Raw genomic sequence first — 27,147 nt, 5'->3', positions numbered from 1 at the left:
AGAGAAGAGGGAAGGAGACAAGGGGAGGGGGTTAGAGAAGAGGGAAGGAGACAAGGGAGGGGGGTTAGAGAAGAGGGAAGGAGACAAGGGGAGGGGGTTAGAGAAGAGGGAAGGAGACAAGGGGAGGGGGGGTTAGAGAAGAGGAAGGAGACAAGGGAGGGGGTTAGAGAAGAGGGAAGGAGACAAGGGAGGGGGGGTTAGAGAAGAGGGAAGGAGACAAGGAGAGGGGGTTAGAGAAGAGGGAAGGAGACAAGGGGAGGGGGGTTAGAGAAGAGGGAAGGAGACAAGGGGAGGGGGGTTAGAGAAGAGGGAAGGAGACAAGGGGAGGGGGGTTAGAGAAGAGGGAAGGAGACAAGGAGGGGGGTTAGAGAAGAGGGAAGGAGACAAGGGGAGGGGGTTAGAGAAGAGGGAAGGAGACAAGGGGAGGGGGTTAGAGAAGAGGGAAGGAGACAAGGGAGGGGGGGTTAGAGAAGAGGGAAGGAGACAAGGGGAGGGGGGGTTAGAGAAGAGGGAAGGAGACAAGGGGAGGGGGTTAGAGAAGGGGCGAGGAGACAAGGAGGGGGGTTAGGGAAGAGGGAAGGAGACAAGGGGAGGGGGTTAGAAGAGGGAAGGGGCGAGGAGACAAGGGGAGGGGGTTAGAAGAGGGAAGGGCGAGGAGACAAGGGGAGGGGGTTAGAAGAGGGAAGGAGCGAGGAGACAAGGGGAGGGGGGTTAGAGGAAGGGGCGAGGAGACAAGGGGAGGGGGGTTAGAGGGAAGGAGAGACAAGGGGAGGGGGTTAGAAGAGGGAAGGGGCGAGGAGACAAGGGAGGGGGGTTAGAAGAGGGAAGGCAGAGACAAGGGGAGGGGGTTAGAAGAGGAAGGCAAGACAAGGGAGGGGGGTTAGAAGAGGGAAGGGGAGGAGACAAGGAGGGGGGTTAGAAGAGGAAGGGGCGAGGAGACAAGGGGAGGGGGTTAGAAGAGGGAAGGGCGAGGAGACAAGGGGAGGGGGGTTAGAGAGAGGGAAGGGCAAGGAGAAAGGGGAGGGGGGGTTAGAGGAGAGGAAAGGGGAAAGGAGGGGTTAGGGAAGAGGAAAGGAGACAAGGGGAGGGGGTTAGGGAAGGAGACAAGGGGAGGGGGGTTAGGGGAAGGAGACAAGGGGAGGGGGGTTAGGGAAGGAGACAAGAGGAGGGGTTAGGGAAGGAGACAAGAGGAGGGGGGTTAGGGAAGAGGAAAGGAGACAAGGGGAGGGGGTTAGAGGAGAGGAAAGGGGGTTAGAGGAGAAGAAAGGAGAAAGGGAAGGGGGTTAGAGGAGAAGAAAGGAGAAAGGGGAGGGGGTTAGAGGAGAGGAAAGGGAGGGGGTTAGAGGAGAGGAAAGGGGAGGGGGTTAGGGGAGGGGGTTAGGGGAAAGGGAAGGGGAGCAGTGCTGATTAGAAACAGATCTGCCATTTCTCTGAGTCTACGCACGCGCACACACACACACACACACACACACACGCACACACAATGACATCACAGCCCAGGAATGCAGCTATGAGCAGCCAACAACAGGAGGGGAGGGCTTGTAGAGGGGACGAGATAGGACAGAGGGGCAGGGTAGCCAGGCAGAGGACATTTAGGGAATGTGTAGGATATTGTCAGGGTGAAAAGTTAGGGGTCAGGGGTTATGACTAGGGTACTCACAGTGACTTTCTCAGGATAGACTCCGGCCCTCAGCAGAGAAGCCTTCCAGCTGTCTAGCTCTTCCTGAGAGCTACACGCCAGCTCCAGGAACCTGTAGTCCTTATACACATTCCTACAATAACATTACATACGGTCAGCTACGTCATCAAACTACATTTCCCAGCTAGCAGCTTAACACCTATACCCAGCTCCAGGAACCTATAGTTCTTATATACAGTACCAGTCAAAAGTTTGGACACACCTACTCATTCAAGAGTTTTTTTATTTTTACTATTTTCTACATTGTAGAATAATAGTAAAGACATCAAAAACTATGAAGTGACATATGGAATCATGTAGTAACCAAAAAAGTGTTAAACAATTCTAAATATATTTTATATTTGAGATTATTCAAAGTAGCCACCCTTTGCATTGATGACAGCTTTGCACACTCTTGGCATTCTCTCAACCAGCTTCATGAGGTAGTCACCTGGAAAGCATTTCAATTAACAGGTGTGCCTTGGTCCCGTGTGGCTCAATTGGTAGAGCATGGTGTTTGCAACGCCAGGGTTGTGGGTTTGATTCCCACGGGGGACCAGTACGGAGAAAAAAAATGTATGAAATGTATGCATTCACTACTGTAAGTCGCTCTGGATAAGAGCGTCTGCTAAATGACTAAAATGTAAATGTTGTTAAAAGTTAATTTGTGGAATTTCTTTCCTTCTTAATGCTTTTGAACCAATCAGTTGTGTTGTGACAAGGTAGGGGGGGTATACAGAAGATATCCCAAGTCCAAAGTATGGTAAGAACAGATCGAATAAGCAACGAGAAACAACAGTCCATCATTACTTCGCGACATGCGGAACATTTCAAGAACTTTGAAAGTTTCTTCAAGTGCAGTCGTAAAAACCATCAAGCACTATGATGAAACTGGCCCTCATGAGGACCGCCACAGGAAAGGAAGACCCAGAGTTACCTCTGCTGCAGAGGATAAGTTCATTAGAGTTACCAGCCTCAGAAATTGCAGCCAAAATAAATGCTTCACAGAGTTCAAGTAACAGATACATCTCAACGTCAACTGTTGAGGAGAGACTGCATGCATCAGGCCTTCATGGTCGAATTGCTGCAAAGAAACCACTACTAAAGGACACCAATAAGAAGAAGAGACTTGCTATAGAGAAAAATAAAGAAAAACCCTTGAATGAGGTGTGTCCAATCTTTTGACCGGTCCTGTACGTTCCAACAATTATAACAAATACAGTCACCTTCCTTTCCAGGTTTGAGGTTGCATCCCATATGCATACACATGACTACAACATAGGTCTCACACAGGGCATGCTGGAACACACCTATTCACACACAATGAATCTTTCGCTCTCATCTCCCCCTTTCTACTTCTCCCCCTCGCTCTCTCCCCCCTCAGTCAGGGAGACGCCGCTGCGTCTGACAGTGGCAGGAATCTGGAGCCGTCTAAAGCCCATCTGTTAAACATTCTATTTGATCACTCTGTTGTTTCTCCCTCTCTCATGTTTTCTAAGCTGTCGTTGTTGGTGGTGTGTGTGTGTGTGTGTATTTGTCTCCAAACGAAGGCTGAGTGTTATGGAGAGCAGCCTCACCACATACAGTATCTCATGACATCTCAAGTGTCTGTACGCCTGGTCGATCCCTGGATGGTAGACCAGATGCTGCTGGAGATGTTGTTGGTCAGATGGCCAGAAGGGTTCGGTGTTAGGAGGGCCAGTAGGGGGCTCTCTCGCTCCCACTCACTCAATGCGTTACAATGGCTGGATTGTAACCAGTTACCAAATCCCACTTTTTCCTCTCCTTTTTCCTCGCTCAGTTCCGCTGTGTCCAGGGAGTTTTTCTCTCCTCTTGAGGAATTTTAGCATCTTTCTCCCTTTACCCTTTCACACTCTCTCTCCCCATGCCTTTAGATCAGGGACTTTCCTGAGGTTCTGATAAATGTTAGACGGACATACAGAGCACCGGGATCAGCACTCTGGACACAAAAGCATGCACACACACACACACACACACACACACACACACACACACACACACACACAGAGAGAAGGGGGAACAGGGGGCGCAGTAGGACACGCTTTGACACATTCCTGGCTGATCGCTCCCTCCCCTCCACTCTCACCCAGCCCTCTTTCTCGTGGCGATTTGAGAAATAGTTTCCTAACAAGAACAGCCTCATATCTGGTCCAGAACTCTGGCATTGAATAGCTGCTTAATGAGCCTGCCCTTGGTATACTATGGTCCACACAAACACACCCTACCCAGCCAGGTCCCACCCAGCTCAGTCCAGTAACCCACTGCTTCTCTCTGTCAGTGAGGAAGTCACAAAGTTAGGGTGTTAAAGTCCTGAACCTCACCCTCCATCTCTTTCAGATATGTCTGTCATAACCTTGTCTCATAAAACGCCACCATAACTACACACACACCTCTGTTCGGTGTTGAAGATGGCGTAGGCGTGTTTACTGGACATGAAGCTCTTCTCCACGTCTCTCAGCTTCAGGTTGTCCAACGGTAACATGTACTTCTTCTCTTTCTCCTGGGCAGGGATGGAGGGAGAGAGACGGGCAGGGATGGAGGGAGAGAGACGGGCAGGGATGGAGGGAGAGAGACGGGCAGGGATGGAGGGAGAGAGACAGGGGGAGGGAGGGAGAGAGACAGGGGGAGGGATGGAGGGAGAGAGACGGGCAGGGATGGAGGGAGAGACAGGGGGAGGGATGGAGGGAGAGAGAGGGGGAGGGAGGGAGAGGGAGAGACGGGCAGGGGTGGAGGGAGAGAGACAGGGGGAGGGAGGGAGAGATGTGATGGAGGGAGGGAGGATAGAAGGGTTCATTCATTGATAGGTCTACTGTTCTGGTCAAAGCAGAAACAGCATGCAGAGAAAATATGCTCTATTATAAACTGGATGGTTCGAGCCTTGAATGCTGATTGGCTGACAGCCGTGGTATATCAATTTATTTTTGCTGCTGTAATTATGTTGGTAACCGGTTTATAATATCAATAAGGCACCTCAGGGGTTTGTAGTATATGGCCAATATACCACGGCCGAGGGCTGTGTCCAGGCAAGTGGTGGGAAAAGTACTCAATTGTCATATTTGAGTAAAAGTAAAGATACCTTTATAGAAAATGACTCAAGTAAAAGTGAATGTCACCCAATAAAATATTTGGTTTTAAATATACTTAAGTATACTATAAGTATTTGGTTTTAAGTATCAAAGGTAAATGGAATTGCTAAAATATACTTAAGTATCAAAAGTAAAAATCATTTCAAATTCCTTATATTAAGCAAACCAGACGGCACAATTTTCTAGTTATTTTTTTATTGATTGATAGCCAGGGGCACACTCCAACTCAGACAAAATGTACATACGAAGTATTTGTGTTTAGTGAATCCGCCAGTTCAGAGGCAGTAGGGATGACCAGGGACATTCTCTTGATAAGTGCGTGAATTGGACCATTTTCCTGTCAAAATGTAACAAGTACTTTTGGGTGTCAGGGAAAATGTATGGAGTAAAAATTACATTATTTTCTTTAGGAATGTAGTGAAGTAAAACTTGGCAAAAATATAAATAGTAAAGTAAAGTACAGATACCCTCAAACTACTTAAGTAGTACTTTAAAGTACTTTTACACCACTGGTCCAGGCACTCTGCGTTGTGCTTAAGAACAGCCCTTAGCCGTGGTATATTGGCCATATACCACACCCCCCCGGGCCTTATTGCTTAAGTATAGCATGGAGGGAGGCGTCTTATTGGTTTGTTAACATAATTCTCTATGGTGGAAACAGCAGAGAAACAGAGCTAGCTAGGATACATAAAGGGACTGGACTACTCTACATTACAGTGATGCGTTTGTGTGTGTGTGTGTGTGTGTGTGTGTTTAGGAGGGGAGGCATGAGTCTACACTCTATCATTAGAAGTTACGAACGAAAGTAAAAAGTTGGAGAAATGAAGCAAAACAGAGAGAATGACAGAAAATATGGGGATAGTGGAAAATAATGGAGTGAGTGAGGAAAAAAGAAAAATAATAAAACAGGGAAGGAAAAGTGAGTGAGAGATGAGGAGGAAAGAGAACAAGATAGGGAGGGAAAGAAGCCATCCTACATGTGAAAGTCATTACTCAAAGTGAAGCTCTAAAACACAACATTTCTCCATCCCCCTCTTCTCCTCCAACCTTCTCCCCTCGCTCTTCTCAACGTTTCTCTCGCCACTCTGCTCCCCTCTCTCTTCTCGTCCACCCTTCTCCCTCCTGCTCCCCTCTCACTTATCCTCTCCTCCACTCTACTCCCCCTTCCAGAGGGGCTATTCTCAGGAAACCGCTACAGTAAAAAGTGGAGAGAGGAAGGATGGTAGGAGAGATGGAGAGAAGGGGGAAGATGGAGAAAGAGGGATGGAGAAAGGGATGAAGATATGGCCTACCCAGAAAAAGGAGCGCCCAATTGGGCAGGAAAGGTAAAGATGAAAAAAAAAAAAAAGACTGAAAGGTGTAAGTCTGTCTCACACACGCTAGTGTGTGTGTTGGTCTCTCCTGAACCCTGCAACTCTTCCTTCATTCCGCTCTATTTTTTCCAGAGGGGCCCACTTCCTGTTAGAAAGGCAGAAAAAAAAATACAGAGGCTGGCGCTCCGACAGACGACAGACATCTGGTACCGCTTGAGAAAGAGAGCAAGAGAGAGAGAGAGAAACTGCAGACCACTCCAAAGTTGATTCCCAAGGGTCCCAACAACCCATATATGGCGCCTCAGTCCCTCCCTTCTTCCATCCCTTTCCCCCCTTTTTTCGTTATGCCTTCACTAAGTGCACTGGCAGATCCCCAGTGGTGAGAGTGAATGTGCCACGTCGAGGCTGGATACTCGTTCGCTCGGACGCAGCCCCTCAGATGCCCGGCACACACACACACACACACCGGATCGGGCCGCGACCAGAACAGGACCCAGACCAATAGAAGAGGACAGCCAGTGTGAGTGTGTGCGCACATGCGTACGACCCCTCACCCTTCACTCAGGATGAGAAAGGAGAGGAGACATTGAGAATCCTTTAACCAGTTTGTCAACAAAACCTTTGGATGGGTGAAAAACAAGATAAAAGAAAGGAATGAGAGAAGATAAAACAGAGAGAGGAGACATGAAGAATCTTTCTACTCCTCCAACACTTCGGAGATGAAAAAGCAAAGAGAAAGGAATGGAAAGAAAGAAATAGAAGGAGAGAAGAGGGAGAGAGAAGGAGAGGAGAGAGTGAGTCCTGTTCCGTCGTCCCAGTGTTCAGACTACCTGTTCAGGGTCTTACTGGTGTACAGTAGTCTGCACATTGGTTAGACTGGGCAAGGAATAGCTTCCACCACACTCTCAAAACACACACACACACGAGCATATACACACACGCATGCACATTCAAACTGGGGACTAGATGTAGGAGTTGGTCTTTGCTGGTTTGCCTTTTGCTGTCTGCTACTACAGTACGTGTTGTTCTGTTTGTGTTAGGAAAGCCTAGAGGCCTGTTATATTTGTAAGTAAGTGGTCGGTATGATAGTATATTGTGTGTGAGGCTGCTCGTGGTGGATCATATATCAAAGATGCTCTATCTGAAACTGGGTCTCTCTGCAGAATCACTGTGTGATATAGCAAGCAGACCGGACACAGACAGACACACTACTGTGCTGTGGTAAAAGGCTGCATGTGAGTCTGTAGATTATAATGGTTAGATTCTGTATGGGAATGTGTATGTACAGTGTAATGTGAGTGTATGGGAATGTGTATGTACAGTGTAATGTGAGTGTATGGGAATGTGTATGTACAGCGTAATGTGTATGTACAGCGTAATGTGAGTATGGGTGCTGTATGGGAATGTGTATGTACAGTGTAATGTGAGTGTATGGACAGTGTAATGTGAGTGTATGGGAATGTGTATGTACAGTGTAATGTGAGTGTATGGACAGTGTAATGTGAGTGTATGGGTGCTGTATGGGAATGTGTATGTACAGTGTAATGTGAGTGTATGGGAATGTGTATGTACAGTGTAATGTGAGTGTATGGGTGCTGTATGGGAATGTGTATGTACAGTGTAATGTGAGTGTATGGGTGCTGTATGAGAATGTGTATGTACAGTGTAATGTGAGTATGGGTGCTGTATGGGAATGTGTATGTACCGTGTAATGTGAGTATGGGTGCTGTATGGTAATGTCTATGTACAGTGTAATGTGAGTGTATGGGAATGTGTATGTACAGTGTAATGTGAGTGTATGGGTGCTGTATGGGAATGTGTATGTACAGTGTAATGTGAGTGTATGGGTGCTGTATGGGAATGTGTATGTACAGTGTAATGTGAGTGTATGGGTGCTGTATGGGAATGTGTATGTACAGTGTAATGTGAGTGTATGAGAATGTGTATGTACAGTGTAATGTGAGTGTATGGGTGCTGTATGGGAATGTGTATGTACAGTGTAATGTGAGTGTATGGGAATGTGTATGTACAGTGTAATGTGAGTGTATGGGAATGTGTATGTACAGTGTAATGTGAGTGTATGGGTGCTGTATGGGAATGTGTATGTACAGTGTAATGTGAGTGTATGGGTGCTGTATGGGACGTGTGTATAAGGTGAGTATGGGCGCAGGTCTTTGTTTTTCCTCAGGCTGCACGCCAGGCAGGGAGAGAGGGAAGGAGGAATGTGTCTGTTTAATGTTATAGAGATTATACACCGTTTAGTGTGTTGAGAATAGTGTGTATACATTGTTTAGATTAAACGTATGGAGGGTATCTATACTTCAGAGAGTGTGAGCAGCAAATATGGGAGGGAGTTTGTGTGTGACTGGGTACAGCATGTGTGTTTATGTAAGGAAAATAAGTAACGGTGAACACACTGTCCTGGGACATGATTGAATGAGATGAAGAAAAAGTAAGATCACAAGGGAGACTGAGACAGAAAGAGAAACAGTGTCTGAAGTCTGGTGGTCTGCTTAGGTGATCTGGATGTGTGGAAGAGTTGTGAGTAGGAGTCTGAGGGGGAGAAGGGGGACATGGAAGGGGGGGGGAGAACAGAGAGGAAGGGGGGGGTTGAAGTGAAGAAGCAGCCATGTGGGATTTCTCTAGCTAGATGTTGGAAGCTAAGCGGGTGTTTGGACTAAACCTTGAGTTCTCCAGCCAGGAATGTGTACAGGCCCAAAGAGACTGCCAATCAGAGAGAGGGAGGGAGAGAGACCCAGCAAGAGGGGGAATAGGAGGGAGAGAGCAGGAACGAGAAGGACAGATGGAGGGAATCAGAGAAGAAGGGCCAGAGAAAGAAAAAGAGAGAGGAAAAAGGGAGAGATAGGAATGGGGAGGTGGAGAAAGTGGGTTGAAATAGAGGAGACTTTGCGAGAGAGAAGCTTGGCCTGGGTCTGACTCGAGGAGTGTGTCTGAGGCCTACAGTGGTGTTGGGGCAGCATGCTGATGTAGCTGATGTAGCCCCTCACTGAGACAAACACACATACTGTAGGCGCATGGAGAGTACAGGGCTCCAACAGTAGTCAACCATGTTTCCCTTTGGATAAGAAAGAGTTATTACCCCTTTCCCAGCATACCTGTAACTACACTGAAGTACAGTCTGTGTAGTAAAGTCTAATACTGTAATGTGTAATATTGTGAAATAGAAGGCAGAGCAGAGGGGCACTATAACCTCCTGTACCAGCCAGGCTAGTAGTAGTTCTCCTATCAGTACTGTTGTCAGAGACACTGCTGTTAGAAGAGACTGTGTTATTTAGATCATTGTTACCATTGTACCCCTGTGAAAGGAACGTGATGAGTAACAATAAATGAATGATTAAGGAGATGTGTGTGTTGGTTTGGCTTGGTGCAGCTCCAGCTGTGTCAGAGTCAACTGCTCCAAATGCCTCAACTCCCAGAGGAGGAAGAGGGGGAGTGTGGATGGAGAGAGAGAGGAATAAAGAGGAAGAGAGGTATGGTGGGGAATAGGGAGGCTTAGTTGAAGTAGTATTGAGCCAGCTATGTAGTTACATGTGTGCATTTGAATTACCTAAGTTACAGGCCAGGCCATCTCACACACACACACACACACACACACACACACACACACACACACACTCTGTGGACCTCATGAGCGAGCAGTGCTGTGCTAGGCTGAGAGAGAGTGTTGTGGTGTGTCTGCCTGTCTACACTTGCTGTGCAGACCTTCCTATCCTGTACAGCAGGCACAGACAGGCAGACAGATGGCAGCCCCGCTGACCCACGGACCAACCACATCGCACCTACAGCTTGACGGACAGCTCCCAGAGCCAATCCTAGCCAGTATACCCCAGACTTCCTGCTTGATGATGATGGTGATGACTCGAACCCTAGCTGCCCATGTCTTTCCTACATTCCCTGTATTATACTCTCCCTTCCCCTACTGTAGAAGAGAGTAGTATTTGGAGTTATTTTGTAGCCAACAGAAATGTGTGTGTAATAAATGTGTGTGTGTTGGTCTGGGGTACTCAGGTGTGTATTTTGTCCAGCATCTACTACAGGGCTGGGAATCACCATGGACCTCATAATAAGATATTATTACAATAGTTAGGTGCCGATACGGTATTGCGATTCTCAATGTATTGCGATTCGATACTGTGATTTTATTATGATTCGATGTTCCAAACATATTTCTCACTATATTGCTCACAGTACCTTCAGAAAGTATTCATACCCATTGACTTATTTCACATTGTTGTGTTACAGCCTGAAATCAAACTTGATTAAATATATGTTTTTTTCTCTCACCCATCTACACACAATACCCCACAATGACAAAGTGAAAACATGTTTTTAGAATTTTTGGCAAATTAAATACAGAAATATCTCATTTATATAAGTATTCAACCCCCTGAATCAATCCATGTTAGAATTGCCTTTGGCAGCAATTACAGCTGTGAGTATTTCTGGGTAAGTCTCTGAGCTTTTCACACCTGGATTGTACAATATTTGCACATTATTATAAAAATATTCTTCAAGCTCTGTCAAGTTGGTTGTTGGTCATTGCTAGACAGCCATTTTCAAGTCTTGCCATAGATTTTCAAGACAATTTAAGTCAAAACTGTAACAAGGACACTCAGCAACATTCAATGTTGTCTTATTGAACAACTCCAGCGTATATTTGGCCTTGTGCTTCAGGTTATTGTCCTTCTGAAAAGGTCCTTGCCGATGACAAGCATACCCATAACATGATTCAGCCACCACCATGCTTGAAAATATAAAGAGTAGTACTCAGTGATGCGTTGTGTTGGATTTGCCCCCAACATAACGCTTTGTATTCAGGACATAAAGTTCATATCTTTGCCGCATTTTTACTTTAGTACCTAATTGCAAACAGGATGCATGTTTTGGAATATTTTTTATTCTATTCAGGCTTCCTTCTTTTCACTGTCATTTAGGTTAGTATTGTGGAATAATTACAATGTTGTTGATCAACCCTTAGCTTTTTCCTATCACTGCCATTAAACTCCAACTCCTCATGGTAAATCCCTTAGCGGTTTCCTTCCTCTCCGGCAACGGAGTTAGGAAGGATGCTTGTCTCTTTGTAGTGACTGGGTGTACTGATGCACCATCCAAAGTGTAATTAATAACTTCACCATGCTCAAAGGGTTATTCAATGTCTGCTTTTTTGTCTTAACCCATCTACCAATAGGTTTCCTTTTTTTGCGAGACATCGGAAAACCTTCCTGGTCTTTGTGGTTGAATCTGTGTTAGAAATTCACTGCTCGACTGAGGGACCTTACAGATAATTGTATGTGTGGGGTACAGAGATCAGGTAAATCATGTTACACTATTATTGCACACAGAGTGAGTCCATGCAACTTATTATGTGACTTGTTAAGCAAATTCTTACTCCTGAACTTATTTAGGCTTGCAATAACAAGACATTTCAGCTTTTCATTTTGAAATAATTTGTACACATTTCTAAAACATAATTCCACTTTGACATTATGGGGTATTGTGTGTTTATCAGAGACACAAAATCTACATTTTATCAATTTTAAAGTCAGGCTTTAACACAACAAAGTGGAAAAAGTCAAGGGGTGTGAATACTTTCTGAAGGCACTGTATGTCTGCTGCAGAGGGACAAGAGAGCCATGAGAACTAGTTTTGATCAGTCATAGAAATTAGTGTTGAAAAATAAATTGGCTCCCTATTTAAAGATGGAAAACCACCTATGAAGGAAAAATACTGGAGTTTTTTGGTACAAGTACAGCCAACTAGTGCAAAAATAATATTGCGATATTGTCAAAACGATACATCGTCAAAAATAATATCCCGATATGTAACTTTGTCGATCTCCCCCCATCACTACTCTACTAGTAAGCCTCAATAGTAAAGCTTTAGCACCTTCAGTAGTCTCATCAGACCAGATCAGTGACTCGTGCTCACCTCATCATCCTTAAACCAGGACAGGCTCTCAGCGGTCAGGACGAACCAGTACTCCTTGGCACCGCCCTTGAGGATACTGATGTTGTTGACGGTCAGCCAGGATTTACGGATGACCTGTGGAGAGATCTGAGGTCAGGGGAGGGACTGAGAGGAGGTTAAGGTGGGAGGGATTAAAAGGATAGTTCACTCAGATTACAAAGTTACCTCATCTCATGGGTACAAAAGACAGGAGGCTATGATGCCCTTACAGTATGTCAGCTCGCTAAGATCTGGGATTGTACTGTATGTCTACTTTTTTATTTTACCTTTATTTAACTAGGCAAGTCAGTTAAGAACAAATTCTTATTTTCAATGACGGCCTAGGAACAGTGGGTTAACTGCCTTGTTCAGGGGCAGAACAACAGATTTTTACCTTACCTACTTACTACAGCCTAGCATTAGAATTGTTCAGGTAAAACAATGTGCGTGATGAGGCCTGTTACCATGTTGTAAATAGAAGAGCCAATATGTGGTCTGGGTGAACTATCCCTCTGAGCTGGGAGGTTTAGAGAGAGAGAGGCAGGTGCTGTGGAGCTTAGCTTGAGAACGAGCGAGATGGTGGGATGATGTATCTTACATATGGGTCACAATGTGGGAGAGAGCAGATATACTGCATGCTACATGCATACACAGAGATCCATATACATGCATATAGATTGAGAGAGAGATGTAATGCGTGCACAGAGGATCAGCTGCTGAGATAGAGGATCAGTTAAAAAAGTGAAATGTCCCCTCACCCAGTCATTACATCACTAGTGGTCATTTCTGCCAAGTCCTTTACCACATTTCTCTGACCAATACAAAGCGACACAAAGAGTATGAGGGGAATTAGAAATGATAGACATTGAAGGTACGCTATGGTAAAATAGCACCAAGAAATAGTCCCAGAGAAAAACTGTTGAAGAACTGTGGGAGAGAGAAACTGTGAGCTCAGTGATGAGACTGAGTGAGAGAGCAGTGAGGAGGACAGGAAGGAGGAAAAGAGAAGAGGAAGGAAGAAAAAGAGCTGACGGCTAAAAGCCGATAGATTTGGACAGAGGATGAAAGAGAGGAGGAAGTGAGAGAAAGGGGGATGAGGCAGTGACACACATACTGATGTAGCGGTCCCTAGTGCTTGTTTTTAGTGAGTGACCAGACAGCTGCGCTTGGATCTGAGAAACCCGAGCCAAGTTTACAACTCAGCGCCATTTTGTGCTGCTTACACACAGAGAGAGAGAGAGAGAAGCAGGCAGAGGGAGTAGGGCCAGAGTGCAGTCTGTGGAAAGACAGTGGAAAAGAGAGCAGTGGAGCTGTGGGTTAGAGAGGTTGGTGAACAGGAGACAACCAGTGAGAGGTACAAACAGTGTCCCAGTAGGAGGCAGCCATGAGTCAGCCATGAGGGTTTAGCCTTACAGAGACAGGACTACTCATACTATTAGACTGGAGACTGGTTGCACACCCTGTAACAGGAGAGAGGAGAGAACAGGCAGGTTAGGATGGAGCAGACACTGTGTGCCCAGGCAGGTTCACCTGCTCTTCCTACATACAGTAAACCTCCACATCAGCTGCCATTCCAGATGTTCATTTGTTAACTTCTCATAACACACGTATTAGCATCAGAGAATAAAACTTAAGACATTCATTACCTGAGATAAAGTAACTGAGCTATGTGAAACTCACCTGGTTTCCTGCAATGCTCTTCTTATTAGTCTGAGCGCTCCTCTGCTGCGCACTGGGACACACACACACACAGTCAGTCACTCTCCCATCTGACAATTTTTGTTCATTTAATCATCATCATCATGTCCAACCCACATATGATGATGACCAGAAAACATAGACAGGGAGAACTCACTTAGCGAAGCCAATGAAGTCCTCATGGTTAGTGTTGATGTAGGCTGCCTGTACATCGATTAGCAGCAGGACCTGTACAGAGAACACACACACCGTCACTATATTTTATGGTTGGTGTGTGTGTGTGTGTGTGTGTGTGTGAGAGAGAGAGAGACCTGGTCTTTAGCTCGACTCTCTCTGTCCCGGATGTTTGTGGTAACGATTCTCTCCGTCTCCTCTCGCAGTTTTGGAAAGGAACCCAACTAGAGACAGGAAATAGCAAGAGATATGATGGTGGAGTTACTGTCACACACACACACACACACACACACACACAGCAGTGGTTACCTTGGCGGTGCATTGGCGTACAGTGTTGATCAGCTCCTGGATGACCATGTCCACACATTTAATACAGGGACCCTTCAGCTTGATTATCTGTCTCTTCACTATAGCCTCAAACGCCTGGTCTGGAGTAAACAAACCTGTCCTAGATACAGACAGAGACAGAAATAGGAGTGGTGAAATAGGAGTGGTGAAATGGGAGTGATGACAGAGACCATTGAGCCCAACAAAGCATGTATCCCCTCTGACACACACACCTGATGCCGTGGATGTTCTTGATGGCATAGCTGATCTCCCGCCGCAGCTCCCTCTCATCAAATTCCATCTGAAGATACAAACACGCACACACCCAAAGTAAGACGTGACACACACACACACACACACACACACACACACACCCAGGCTGACCTTGACCAGTTCGAAGGGGAAGCGTTCGTGGAATATGCGGTTGATCTTGGCTCCTCCTGACAGTTCTATAGTGTCCACCTGGTCTCCTGAGCCCTCAATACGCTTCTCAAAGTCTGCTGCAAACTGCTGCATCAGCCTGCACACACATCAATAGAGTGTTGTGTATTATGTTAGTTGTGTGTGTGTGTGTGTGTGTGTGTGTGTGTGTTTGTGTACTAACAGTAGTAGGGCCTTTGTCTTGCGTGCTGGGTCGTCAGCTCTGTAGTGTTTGTACTCCTCAGCCTCTTTATCCAGCGCTAGGAGCTGGCTCTGGAGACAACTGCGGAACACTGGCAGACAGTCTCGGATGTGATTGGTCAGTTGCTGTTGAGAGAGTTAGAGACACACACAAACAATAAAGAAAAAGCTGATTTGAACAGTTATCTGGTCAAAACGTATCAGTGTATGTTCTTGTGTACCTGGTTCAGGACTCTCTGTAGGTAGGGGGTACCCATGCTGTCAGCCATGTGTCTGTATGCAGGGTGAGACAGGAAGAACTTCCTCTCTGCAGCCAGAGCTGCCTTAATGTCCTTCCTCCCATCAATGTCCTTCTGACTACGATTCACCACCCCGATATAACCTGGAGAGGAGAGAGTAAGCTATGTCTCCATGCATTACACATCCTACATCTCTGGATGCAGGATTCAGAAGGTCATCTGATTTCAGCAGGCCAGCAGAGGTTCGAGGCAGTTCAACTCTAATTTCTCTACTGTAACAGCAGTACTAACAGTGGGCTCCATGTATAATGTATTACCTGAAGGATCAAGCATGACCCTGCACCTGGCACAGCTTTACCCAGCCAGCCTAGACCCTGACCCCCCACACACACACACTCCCAGGGCAGGCTGGCACTGATTGTAATACTGTAACTCAACCCGTGAGCTCAGCTCAGCATGGTAGGAGGACATCAAGCCTCCATTTCAACACTTACCTCAGCCTGGTCACGGGTGGTGTTATGGGAACATTATTGAGATGTTAGGGGAACATTATTGAGATGTTAGGGGAACATTATTGGGATGTTAGGGGAACATTATTGGGATGTTATGGGGAACATTATTGGGATGTTATGGGGAACATTATTGAGATGTTATGGGGAACATTATTGAGATGTTAGGGGAACATTATTGGGATGTTAGGGGAACATTATTGGGATGTTAGGGGAACATTATTGGGATGTTTGGGGAACATTATTGAGATGTTTGGGGAACATTATTGAGATGTTATGGGGAACATTATTGAGATGTTATGGGGAACATTATTGAGATGTTATGGGAACATTATTGGGATGTTTGGGGAACATTATTGAGATGTTATGGGGAACATTATGGGGAACATTATGGGGAACATTATGGGGAACATTATTGAGATGTTAGGGGAACATTATTGAGATGTTAGGGGAACATTATGGGGAACATTATGGGGAACATTATGGTAATAAAACCCCATGTACCTCTGCGTAGTGGCAGTAACCTGTTCTCCAGTATGTGCCGGGCATCCGTTCCCTCGTCCATCAGATCCAACTTAGTGATCACCCCTATGGTCCGCTGGCCTGGTGAATGAAAAAGAAAGTCAAACAGTACCCATGTTATATTCACTTCCAATGTACTGATTATTTTGACCATTGAAAAAAGAATGAAGAAAGAAATAGCATTCTATGATTTGGACCATGTGAAAAGGTGCTGGGGGAGACGTTCTGTCCTTCTGGTCTCACCCTGAGGGTCCACATCCTTGGCCAGTTTGAGAGCGTCAGAGTTGGCCAGGTCCATGTTAGCTGGAGTCACAGCCAAGACCAGACAGTTGTCTTTACAGATAAACTGCATGATCATGTCCCTCACCTGGGGAACAAATACAATACAACTTTATTTATGAAAGAAGGAGAAGGGTGGGAGAAATTGTCTTATAATATTAGTTCAATTGTACTGATGTGTCTGACCTGGTACTCTATATCAGCCGGCTGGTCTCCAACAGGCACTTTGGTAATGCCAGGCAGATCCACCAGGGTCAGGTTCAACACTGAGGACAAACAGACACATATTTATGCATTGAAGCATCCGGTTTAGGTTGAGGTGCAGGGTGTGTTACCATGTGGGGAGTGTGTAAGAGTAGTACACTGTGGTGTGTGTGTGTGTGTGTGTGTGTACCGTGAGGGGAATAAACTCGTAGGTTGATGGGGACAGAAGAGACGCCCTTATTGGTTCCAGTGAGTCTCACTGTCTCTGCTTCGATCTCCTGCCGAACTTCCTGAAAGTCTGAAAACATCTTCCCCTTACAGTGGAGAAACTCTGCATACTCTACAGAGATAGAGGGGTGGGAGAGAAAGAGAGAGAGATGCAGGGGGTCAATGCCCATTTCACACAGACATCAAATATAAATATATTATACCAATCGTCTTCGGACACAGACGTCAGGAGTCAGATATCTAGTCTAGTTTGTATATATGACATAATTTCTGTATCTGCACTACACAGATAACAAACCCTGGAGCTTAGGGGAACAGAGCAGTACGGTGTGTCTCCCATAATTGTCCCTGAAGACAGACAGACAGGGAGTCACATCTGCACACAGTGACAGCAGTTTAATGTGATGTATCCTACAGTTAGACTTATTTGTCAAGTGTGTGTGTGTGTGTGTGTGTGTGTGTGTGTGTGTGTGTGTGTGTGTGTGTGTGTGTGTGTGTGTGTGTGTGACCTGTGCTGGCAGAGATGAGCTGGAGGACCAAGGGTCTGCGGGTGACAATGCCAGAACCCCGGGGGAGGAAGTCCCTGAGAGGAGAGGAAGAGAAAGAGGATACAGGAATAGAAGTCAGGAGATGAAAGACTGACCCCCTCAGGCATCTGTCTCACTGCCAAACAACAGATACACAGTGTGTCTGTGTCTTAGCTCTATAGAGGAGGCGCCACACTCAGAGGCACGATGCCAGGGCAGTCAGAGGCTCAGAGCCAATGCACACTTGGCCAAGTCGAGCCAGCACATTTTATCAGATTCTGAAATACTGGACCGGCTCTCTCAACCTCACTATCTTTACTACTGCTACAACACTTATTTGTGGAGGGCTTACATACCAGTATAGGTTTTTCCAGTGCAGGCAGGGGCATGTTCATTTGTGTGTGATGACTAGGACACAGCTAGTGGAGGTTTGTTTTACTTTTAAAAGACAAGAGAAAGATGATATCAAGCACAACATTGGAACCTGAAGCATGTCTAATGTATTACAATAGCTCTACATCTCAACGTCAAAACAAGCCCCCACTCAGGCTACAGTATCAAGTACAAAGCAATAATGGGTGGAAAACACAATGACGTATTTCTTGTCTTTCATTCCAACTTCAGAGTGCCACCTTTTTCCTGTTGTCCCATTTTGTATTTATTTTACAGCATCCTACCTCCATTTATAATTCAGCTGTGACAACACAACATGCCTGGAGAGAGGAAGGACTGACACTCAGGGCAGGAGATACAGCTGGATTCAGCCTTCAGACATGAAGTCAGTGAGTCAGAGACAGAAAAGACTGATAAAGGGGACACATTCTGCCAAGGGCACGCTGCAATGTTGTTGTTCGCCTGTTACTGTGGGAGTGTGTCTGTGTGTCGTACGGCAGCAGAGAGAGTTCTCACCAGGTCAACAGCTCTCCAACTCTCCTCCAGTGTCAGTAGATAGAAAATGAAGTAGACGCTGTGTCATGTCTGTCTGAAAGAGGTCCTGTTTATATGTCAGTCAGTCAGTCAGTGAGGAGACATCAAGCATCAGCACACAGAGAGAGGGAAGAAAGGAACACAATACCCTCTTCAGTTCAGCTCTGTTAGCTCAACGACTCAATGACAGTTGTAAATGATAACCAGGTAAGCTAGTTGAACAAGTTAAATAAATGACTGAAAACTTTCTGACTGACTGCACGTGCTCTAAGGCATACTCTGTTCCCTGACCTCTCTCTGATTCCAGTCCTTCAGCACAGACCCAGTCCTCAGCAGGGACCCTGCTAGATAAGCCACCAAGTGCTGGTCACTGTCACACAGCCATCACTCTCACACAGCCATATCAGGCATCCAGTAACCACTTCACTCTCCCATGCCAACAGTGGCGGATGGTGCTGTTTAAATAAAATAATATATACACTACCGTTCAAAAGTTTGGGGTCACTTAGAAATGTCCTTGTTTTTGAAAGAAAAGCACATTTTTTGTCCATTAAAATAACATCAAATTGATCAGAAATACAGTGTAGACATTGTTAATGTTGTAAATGACTATTGTAGCTGGAAACGGCTGATTTTTTTATGGAATGTCTACGTAGACGTACAGAGGCCCATTATCAGCAACCATCACTCCTGTGTTCCAATGGCACGTTGTGTTAGCTAATCCAAGTTTATCATTTTAAAAGGCTAATTGATCATTAGAAAACCCTTTTGCAATTATGTTAGCACAGCTGAAAATTGTTGTGCTTATTAAAGAAGCAATAAAACTGCCCTTTAGACTAGTTGCGTATCTGGAGCAACAAAGCCTCCTTCACTCACACCACCAAACATACCTTCATATAACTGACTATCCTACCGATCCTTGACTTCGGCGATGTCATTTACAAAATAGCCTCCAACACTCTACTCAGCAAACTGGATGCAGTCTATCACAGTGCCATCCGTTTTGTCACCAAAGCCCCATATACCACCCACCACTGCAACCTGTACGCTCTAGTCAGCTGGCCCTCACTACATATTCGTCGCCAGACCCACTGGCTCCAGGTCATCTATAAGTCTATGCTAGGTAAAGCTCCGCCTTATCTCAGCTCACTGGTTACGATAACAACACCCACCCTTAGCATGCGCTCCAGCAGGTATATCTCACTGATCATCCCCAAAGCCAACACCTCCTTTGGCCGCCTTTCCTTCCAGTTCTCTGCTGCCAATGACTGGAACGAATTGCAAAAATCGCTGAAGCTGGAGACTTATATTTCCCTCACTAACTTTAAACATCAGCTATCTGAGCAACTAACCGATAGCTGCAGCTGTACATAGCTCATCAGTAAATAGCCCACCCAATCTACCTACCTCATCCCCATATTGTTTTTATTTACTTTTATGCTCTTTTGCACACCAGTATTTCTACTTGCACATCATCATCTGCTCATCTATCACTCCAGTGTTAATTTGCTAAATTGTAATTACTTCGCTACTATGGCCTATTTATTGCCTTACCTCACACCATTTGCACACACTGTACTTTTTTCCCTTTCTATTGTGTTATTGACTGTACGCTTGTTTATTCCATGTGTAACTCTGTGTTGTTGTTTGTGTTGCACTGCTTTGCTTTATCTTGACCAGGTCGCAGTTGTAAATGAGAACTTGTTCTCAACTAGCCTACCTGGTTAAATAAAGGTGAAATAAAAAATATATTTTTGTGGGTTCGATTACAGGCTCAAAATGGCTAGAAACAAATAACTTTCTTCTGAAACTCAGTCTATTCTTGTTCTGAGAAATGAAGGCTATTCCATGCTAGAAATTGCCAAGACACTGAAGATCTCGTACAACGCTGTGTACTACTCCTTTCACAGAACAGCGCAAACTGTCTCTAACCAGAATAGAAAGAGGAGTGGGAGGCCCCGGTGCACAACTGAGCAAGAGGACAAGTACATTAGTGTGTCTAGTTTGAGAAACAGACGCCTCACAAGTCCTCAACTGGCAGCTTCATTAAATAGTACCCGCAAAACACCAGTCTCAATGTCAACAGTGAAGAGGCGACTCCGGGATGCTGGACTTCTAGGCAGAGTTTCAAAGAAAAAGCCATATCTCAGGTCTGGCCAATAAAAAAAAAAAGATTAAGATGGACAAAAGAACACAGACACTGGTTAGAGGTACTCTGCCTTGATGGCCATTATCCCGGAGTCACCTCTTCACTGTTGACGTTGAGACTGGTGTCCCCAAACTTTTGAACAGTAGTGTATATACAGTGGCAAGAAAAAGTATGTGAACCCTACGGAAATATCTGGATTTCTGCATAAATTGGTCATAATATTTGATCAGATCTTCATCTAGGTCACAACAATAGACAAACACAGTCTGCTGAAACTAATAAACAATCAATTACACGTTTTCATGTTTTTATTGAACACACAGTGTAAACATTCACAGTGCAGGGTGGGAAAAGTATGTGAACCCTTGGATTTAATAACTAGTTGACCCTCCTTTGGCAGGAATAACCTCAACCAAACGTTTTCTGTAGCTGCGGATCAGACCTGCACAACGGTCAGGACCATTCCTCTTTACAAAACTGTTTCAGTTCAGCAATATTCATGGGATGTCTGGTGTAAACTGCTCTTGAGGTCATGCCACAGCATCTCAATTGAGTTGAGGTCAGGACTCTGACTGGGCCACTCCAGAAGGCGTATTTTCTTCTGTTGAAGCCATTCTGTTGTTGATTTACTTCTGTGTTTTGGGTCGTTGTCCTGTTGCATCACCAAACTTCTTTTGGGCTTCAATTGGCGGACAGCCTAACATTCTCCTGCAAAATGTCTTGATAAACTTGGGAATTCATTTTTCCGTCGATGATAGCAAGCTGTCCAGGCCCTGAGGCAGCAAAGCAACACCAAACCATGATGCTCCCTCCACCATACTTTACAGTTGGGATGAGGTGTTGATGTTGGTGTTCTGTGCCCTTTTTTCTCCACACAAAGTGTTGTGTGTTCCTTCCAAACAACTCAACTGTAGTTTAATCTGTCCACAGAATATTTTGCCAGTAGCGCTGTGGAACATCCAGGTGCACTTTTGCAAATGTCAGACGCGCAGCAATGTTTTTTTTGGACAGCAGTGGCTTCTTCCGTGCATTCTTGTTTAGTGTATCGTAGACTCGTCAACAGAGATGTTAGCATATTCCAGAGATTTCTGTAAGTCTTTAGCTGACACTCTAGGATTCTTCTTAACCTCATTGAGCATTCTGTGCTGCTTTGTAGGATGGCCACTCCTAGGGAGAGTAGTAATAGTGCTGAACTTTCTCCAAGACAATTTGTCTTACCATGGACTGATGAACATCAAGGCTTTTAGAGATTATTTTGTAACCCTTTCCAGCCTTATGCAAGTCAACAATTCTTAATCTTAGGTCTTCTAAGATCTCTTTTGTTCGAGGAATGGTTCACATCAGGCAATGCTTCTTGTGAATAGCAAACTCAAATTTTGTGACTATTTTTTATAGGGCAGGGCAGCTCTAACCAACATCTCCAATCTCACCTCATTGATTGGACTCCTGACTCCAATTAGCTTTTGGAGAAGTCATTTGCATAGGGGTTCACATACTTTTTCCAACCTACACTGTGAATGTTTAAATTATGTATTCAATATAGAAAAGAAAAATACAATAATTTGTGTGTTATTAGTTTAAGCACACTATGTTTGTCTTTTGTTAGATGAAGATCAGATGAAATTAGATGACCAATTTATGCAGAAATCCAGGTAATTCCAAAGGGTTCACATACTTTTTCTTGCCACTGTATATTTAACCTTTATTTAACTAGGCAAGTCAGTTAAGAACAAATTCTTATTTACAATGATGGCCTACACCGGCCAAACCCGGACGACGCTGGGCCAATTGTATGCCGCCCTATGGGACTCCCAATCACTGCCGGTTGTGATACAGCCTGGATTCGAACCAGGGTGTCTGTAGTGACGCCTTGAGCACTGAGATGCTGTGCCACTCGGGAGCCCAAAGATTTAAGATTAGGCAGGACACTTTTTTTTATGAGCATGGGCTTTTATTACAGCATATTAGATGACTGTCATTCATATTCCATTCACCCAGTTCAATGTAACAGCGATAGCTTTAGGCTACTACATGATACTCACATTTTCCCTATACCCATCATGAGGTTGCTACAATCATTATTCCAAACAAGAGTTTCGATTGGACAAATTCAGGTTTATCCCCATTTCGTTCCGTTTAAGAAACGTTTTTCAGCAGAATCGGCGAAATGAAGACACAATTGACTTTCATAGCAGCGGACTTCAGTGCACAACACAACATGTCTGACCTCGCGAAAAACATTTCTTAACGCCAAACCGCTACACACAGCTTACATCGTTGTCACCATATTTGCGAACGTCATAGTCAACATAGCGACTAGTACTAACGCGTTAGTAAACCCGCTACAATCATGCAGTACAGTGTACAGGAAACAGAGTATGTGAGCGGAGCGAGATTCCAGAAGGGCGGCCTTCTCGCCCACTCCAATTTAGACCTAGTAGCGCTCACTTTACGAGCTCAGGGCAAGCCTGGCCCAGCATGCCTTTGTAGTCTACTTGTGTGCTACTATAGCCCCTTGCTTTAGCTACTGTCATGGAGTTCACAAAATATTTACAGAAATAAACTGATAGAACACACAGGTGCTAAATCAAGGTGAATTACAAAGATGAGGACCAAGAGAGGGAGTGCGGGGATGTAGTGTCACCACTAACGAATCATTGTGGGACCTGAAAATACACTTATCCCGAAAGACCTGATGGTGTACTTACTACGTGCACATGCTAAAAGTAAGGAAAGAGTTGGGTAGATAACTAAGTGTGTCATTGTAGAAAAGTATTTTATTTTAAATCAGATCTCTTAAACAATGTTAATTTTGTTATTATCTATGCAATAGGCCATAGTTTATTTTGGCCCAATAGGCCTGGCAAGGAGCATTCCGTTTTGATTTGGTTATTTTGCCTAAAAACCTTTAGGCCTGCCTATATAAAAAATATAAAAAATTCTGCATCTCTGCCCAGCCTGGCAAGAGTGGCCTAAAGGGTGTTTAGCATCCCCAGTGGCTCTGCAGGTGCGGAGAGAATATTCTCCACTGCTGGCCTGCTCTCCAGGCACCATCGCATGAGCCTGAAGCCACAGACTGGCCAAACTGGTGTTCCTAAAAATGAATTAAAAAGGCACTTTTTCGTTTAATTTATATTTAATTCTAAGTCACAGCCTATATGCGCAATTTATAGACTATAATTATTTAATACAACGAAATGTGTCGCACTAGCAAATGCTTCACAATGTATTTCTTTATAAGCTATAGTCTTTAAATAATTGAAGTAATATACCCTAAATAATTCATTTTCGTTCCTTCTTAGGCTCCCTGTCTGGCTCATGACCTATTTAGAGTGTTTATATGCTGTTTAATATGACATGTAGCCTATTTGAAATGTGTACTTCTTCTTATTATTATTCACCCTTTCATGTTTATTCAAATACTTTTCATTCAAATCCATATGCTTTGGTTTCAATACTTCAAAACCAAATGGTAGGTCCAGGTAGTCACAAAAATAGATGGGTGTTGGTTAAATTGGGATTTTTATGAATGGAGCGAATTTGGAGTGGCAGTTTTTTTTCCCTCTGAGAGCGGAGCGGTTTTCAGTGGAGCGTTGGAAAGGACATGGAGCACCGGAGCGGCGCACAACCATTTCTCCATGAGCGGGATTTCCAACTGCCCTCACATGCTCTGACAGCAAGCAGGTTAGCAGTTACACTGGTGGAGACTGCTGTTGCTGCAGACCTTCATTGCAAAACAGTGTGTTTTAATCAGTTATTTTGTGACGTGAAAATATTTAGTATTGTTTAATCTAAAAAGTATAACTTCAAATCGTTCACGGTTTTTATTTTTATGAAATTCAGTGAGTAGGATGGTCCTCCCCTTCCTCCTCTGAGGAGCCCCCACTTCATGCCAACCATACTGAGAAAGAAAAGGAGAGAATCTTATCGTCTCCTCTCCTTCATCTGCTATGATCTGAAAACACTTGTTTACACATCATGCCTATTGTCACATAACTGAACTAATTTGTAACTATCGAGAACGATCAGCTGCTTCAAACACAACTACCCTTGGCAGAGGATTTAGTAAACAACCCATGCTAGCGCTCACTGAATAGGAGAGGGTGTCTGTCTGCAGTGTGCATTCATTTGGAGGTCAACTGTTGGGAACCATGAATCTCTACCAAACTCAAAACAGCCAGCATCTGAATAACCCATTATTGAATAACATCATGAATTGTTTCCTGCACATTAATGGTTCTGGTGCATTTGCTGATGTCTTATTGTTGATGATCACTAGCTAGGTCTGACTACCATACCTGCCCACAAAGTTCTCCAGGACAGAGCTCTTGCCTGCGCTCTGACCGCCAACGACAGCTATCTGCGGCAGGTCTAGGTTGCAGCTCTGGCCAATGGTGCTGAAGGCGTCCTGGAGCCTATTCACCAAGGGGATCAGATCCTCCATCCCCCGGTTGCCCATGGCGACAGTGCCCGTCCGACTGTCAACCACCTGAATTTGTACAGACAACACCATCCGGACCGAACTTTCTGGTTCGGTTAACCTGGGAAGAATGACATAATTGTGGACAATCAAATTTGCCAAATTTACACGAATAAATTAAGGCATTCAAAAATAATGTTATTTGGGGTATTTTGATAGCTGAGCTGACAAACAGTGAGCTAGCTATTGTAGCTATCGCAGGGCTAACAACAACTTCAAGTGAGTGCTGGCCCTGGTTGATGTTTATTGAATCGGCATGACACAAAAACAAATAGTAAGTTTGTATATGTATAAATTATTTCAAGTTTTTTAGCTAGCGGCTATCTAGATACCTGGTAGTCGGTCAAAAAATCCGTTCTCTCTTGTCTTGCTGGTAACGTTAGCAATGGTACTGTCAAATCCAACTTGGCAGCGCCGTGGTCCAGACACCCTGTGCGCGAAAGCCTGACCCAAACGCAAGTTACACCCTGTGTTTAATATTTACTTCCTGTTGGAAAAGACGATCCCAAAAAGTGAAAGACTCGTGTTGGTAACATTTCCTCCGGTGGACTTTGAGTCTGATTTGACACGGTTAAGCCAGCGAAACAACTCGATGACAATTTGATCAATTTGACAGCGAACGGGTCTCTCTGCGCATGCGTACAAATATGTGCAGGAGTTGCCAGATAGTCTGCACGCCCATTCATAGCTGCTAACAGAACAGATGGCCAGTTAAAATATTGGTTTTGCTTGACAGACAGGTAATATTCCCCGCCTCCAGCCCAGGGCTATTTAAATCACACCCACCTCGCAGTAACTGTCTCTCTTGTCCATGTAGTCTGGAGACTGTAACCATGCCACACGATTCATCTACTGTAAATAACACGGCTGCATTCTTTGGCAGTGAGAGAGAGTATGTGTGAGTGAGAGGCAGTGCTGTATAAAAATCAGCTGTGGGTAGGGGGATCTCTATGCAAAAGATTTCAGATGAAAATCTGCCAGAAAAAATATATATATTCTAAAATATCTTGAAACCAACTATAAGCATAAGAAAATCACTCTAGAGTTCATCATCAATAAACACCAGAGAAAGGTTTGAGAATAAAACAATTGATTCTGTTGGGACCAAGTACACAGAACAAAAATATAAACCCAACATGTAAAGTGTTGGTCCCATGTTTCATGAGCTGAAATAAAAGATCAGGGGATTTTTCCATACGCACAAATAAAAGATTTATCTAAAATTTTGTGCACAAATTAGTTTACATCCCTGTTAGTGAGTATTTTTTATTTGCCAAGATAATCCATCCACCTGACAGATGTGGCATATCAAGAAGCTGATTACCATAAACAGCATGATCCTTACACAGGTGCACCTTGTGCTGGGGACAAAAAATGGCCACTCTAAAATGTGCAGTTTTGTCACACAACACAATGCCACAGATGTCTCAAGTTTTAAGGGAGGGTGCAATTGGCATGTTGACTGCAGGAATGTCCACCAGAGCTGTTGCCAGAGAATTTAAATGTTAATTTCTCTACTATAAGGCCCCTCCAACGTCTTCCCTGTGGCTCAGTTGGTAGGGCATGGTGTTTGCAAACGTCAGCATGGTGTGTGCAACGCCAGGGTTGTGGGTTCGATTCCCACTGGGGGCCAGTCAAAAAAAAATGCATGAAATGAAATGTATGCATTCACTACTGTAAGTCGCTCTGGATAAGAGCGTCTGCTAAATGACTAAAATGTAAAAAAAATTGTTTAGAATTTGGCAGTACTTCCAACCGGTCTCACACCTGCAGACCACATGTAACCACATCAGACCAGGACCTCCACAACCGGCTTCTTCACCTGTGCGATCGTGGGTTTGCATAACCAAATAATTTCTGCACAAACTGTCAGAAACCATATCTGAGAAGTTCATGTGTACTCGTCATCCTCACCAGGGTCTTGACCTGACTGCAGTTCAGCATCATAACAGACTTCTGTGAGTAAATGCTCACCTTGGATGGCCACCGGCACGCTGGAGAAGCGTGCTCTTCACAGATGAATCCCAGTTTCAACTGTACTGGGCAGATGGCAGACATGGCGTTGTGTGGGCGACCGGTTTGGTGATGTCAACGTTGTGAACAGTGTGCCCCATGGTGGCGGTGGGGTTATGGTATGGGCAGGCATAAGCTACGGACAACGAACACAATTGCATTTTATCGATGGCAACTTGAATGCA

At 44.7% G+C, this 27,147-nt stretch overlaps 1 protein-coding gene across 3 annotated transcripts in view; it reads right to left on the bottom strand.

Moving 5' to 3' along the window:
* The window catches only part of LOC106613976 (dynamin-2), a 31,258-nt gene extending 5,659 nt beyond the window's left edge, over positions 1 to 25,599 (bottom strand). Inside the window, exons 1-20 of one of the 3 annotated variants that reach the window (XM_014216868.2) lie at positions 25,282 to 25,599; positions 24,768 to 25,010; positions 17,750 to 17,831; positions 17,376 to 17,449; positions 16,829 to 16,978; positions 16,621 to 16,700; positions 16,399 to 16,522; positions 16,138 to 16,236; positions 15,107 to 15,267; positions 14,869 to 15,011; positions 14,649 to 14,784; positions 14,498 to 14,565; positions 14,247 to 14,385; positions 14,075 to 14,161; positions 13,921 to 13,991; positions 13,746 to 13,797; positions 13,499 to 13,525; positions 12,048 to 12,161; positions 4,090 to 4,199; positions 1,661 to 1,772 (exon numbers count right to left, since the gene is read on the bottom strand). In XM_014216868.2, the coding sequence (XP_014072343.2) occupies positions 1,661 to 1,772; positions 4,090 to 4,199; positions 12,048 to 12,161; positions 13,499 to 13,525; positions 13,746 to 13,797; positions 13,921 to 13,991; positions 14,075 to 14,161; positions 14,247 to 14,385; positions 14,498 to 14,565; positions 14,649 to 14,784; positions 14,869 to 15,011; positions 15,107 to 15,267; positions 16,138 to 16,236; positions 16,399 to 16,522; positions 16,621 to 16,700; positions 16,829 to 16,946 (1,641 nt within the window). In that variant the 5' untranslated portion in view covers positions 16,947 to 16,978; positions 17,376 to 17,449; positions 17,750 to 17,831; positions 24,768 to 25,010; positions 25,282 to 25,599. The remainder of the gene's footprint in view (positions 1 to 1,660; positions 1,773 to 4,089; positions 4,200 to 12,047; positions 12,162 to 13,498; positions 13,526 to 13,745; positions 13,798 to 13,920; positions 13,992 to 14,074; positions 14,162 to 14,246; positions 14,386 to 14,497; positions 14,566 to 14,648; positions 14,785 to 14,868; positions 15,012 to 15,106; positions 15,268 to 16,137; positions 16,237 to 16,398; positions 16,523 to 16,620; positions 16,701 to 16,828; positions 16,979 to 17,375; positions 17,450 to 17,749; positions 17,832 to 24,767; positions 25,011 to 25,281) is intronic. The other 2 variants (XM_014216866.2, XM_014216867.2) reach the window with 2 other exon arrangements.
* Positions 25,600 to 27,147: the final 1,548 nt, after the last annotated feature.

Source organism: Salmo salar, chromosome ssa10 (assembly GCF_905237065.1).
Source record: "Salmo salar chromosome ssa10, Ssal_v3.1, whole genome shotgun sequence".
Taxonomy (NCBI): Eukaryota; Metazoa; Chordata; class Actinopteri; order Salmoniformes; family Salmonidae; genus Salmo; species Salmo salar.
Note: the sequence above shows the minus strand (reverse complement) of the source record. Positions and strands in the feature narration are given on the sequence as shown.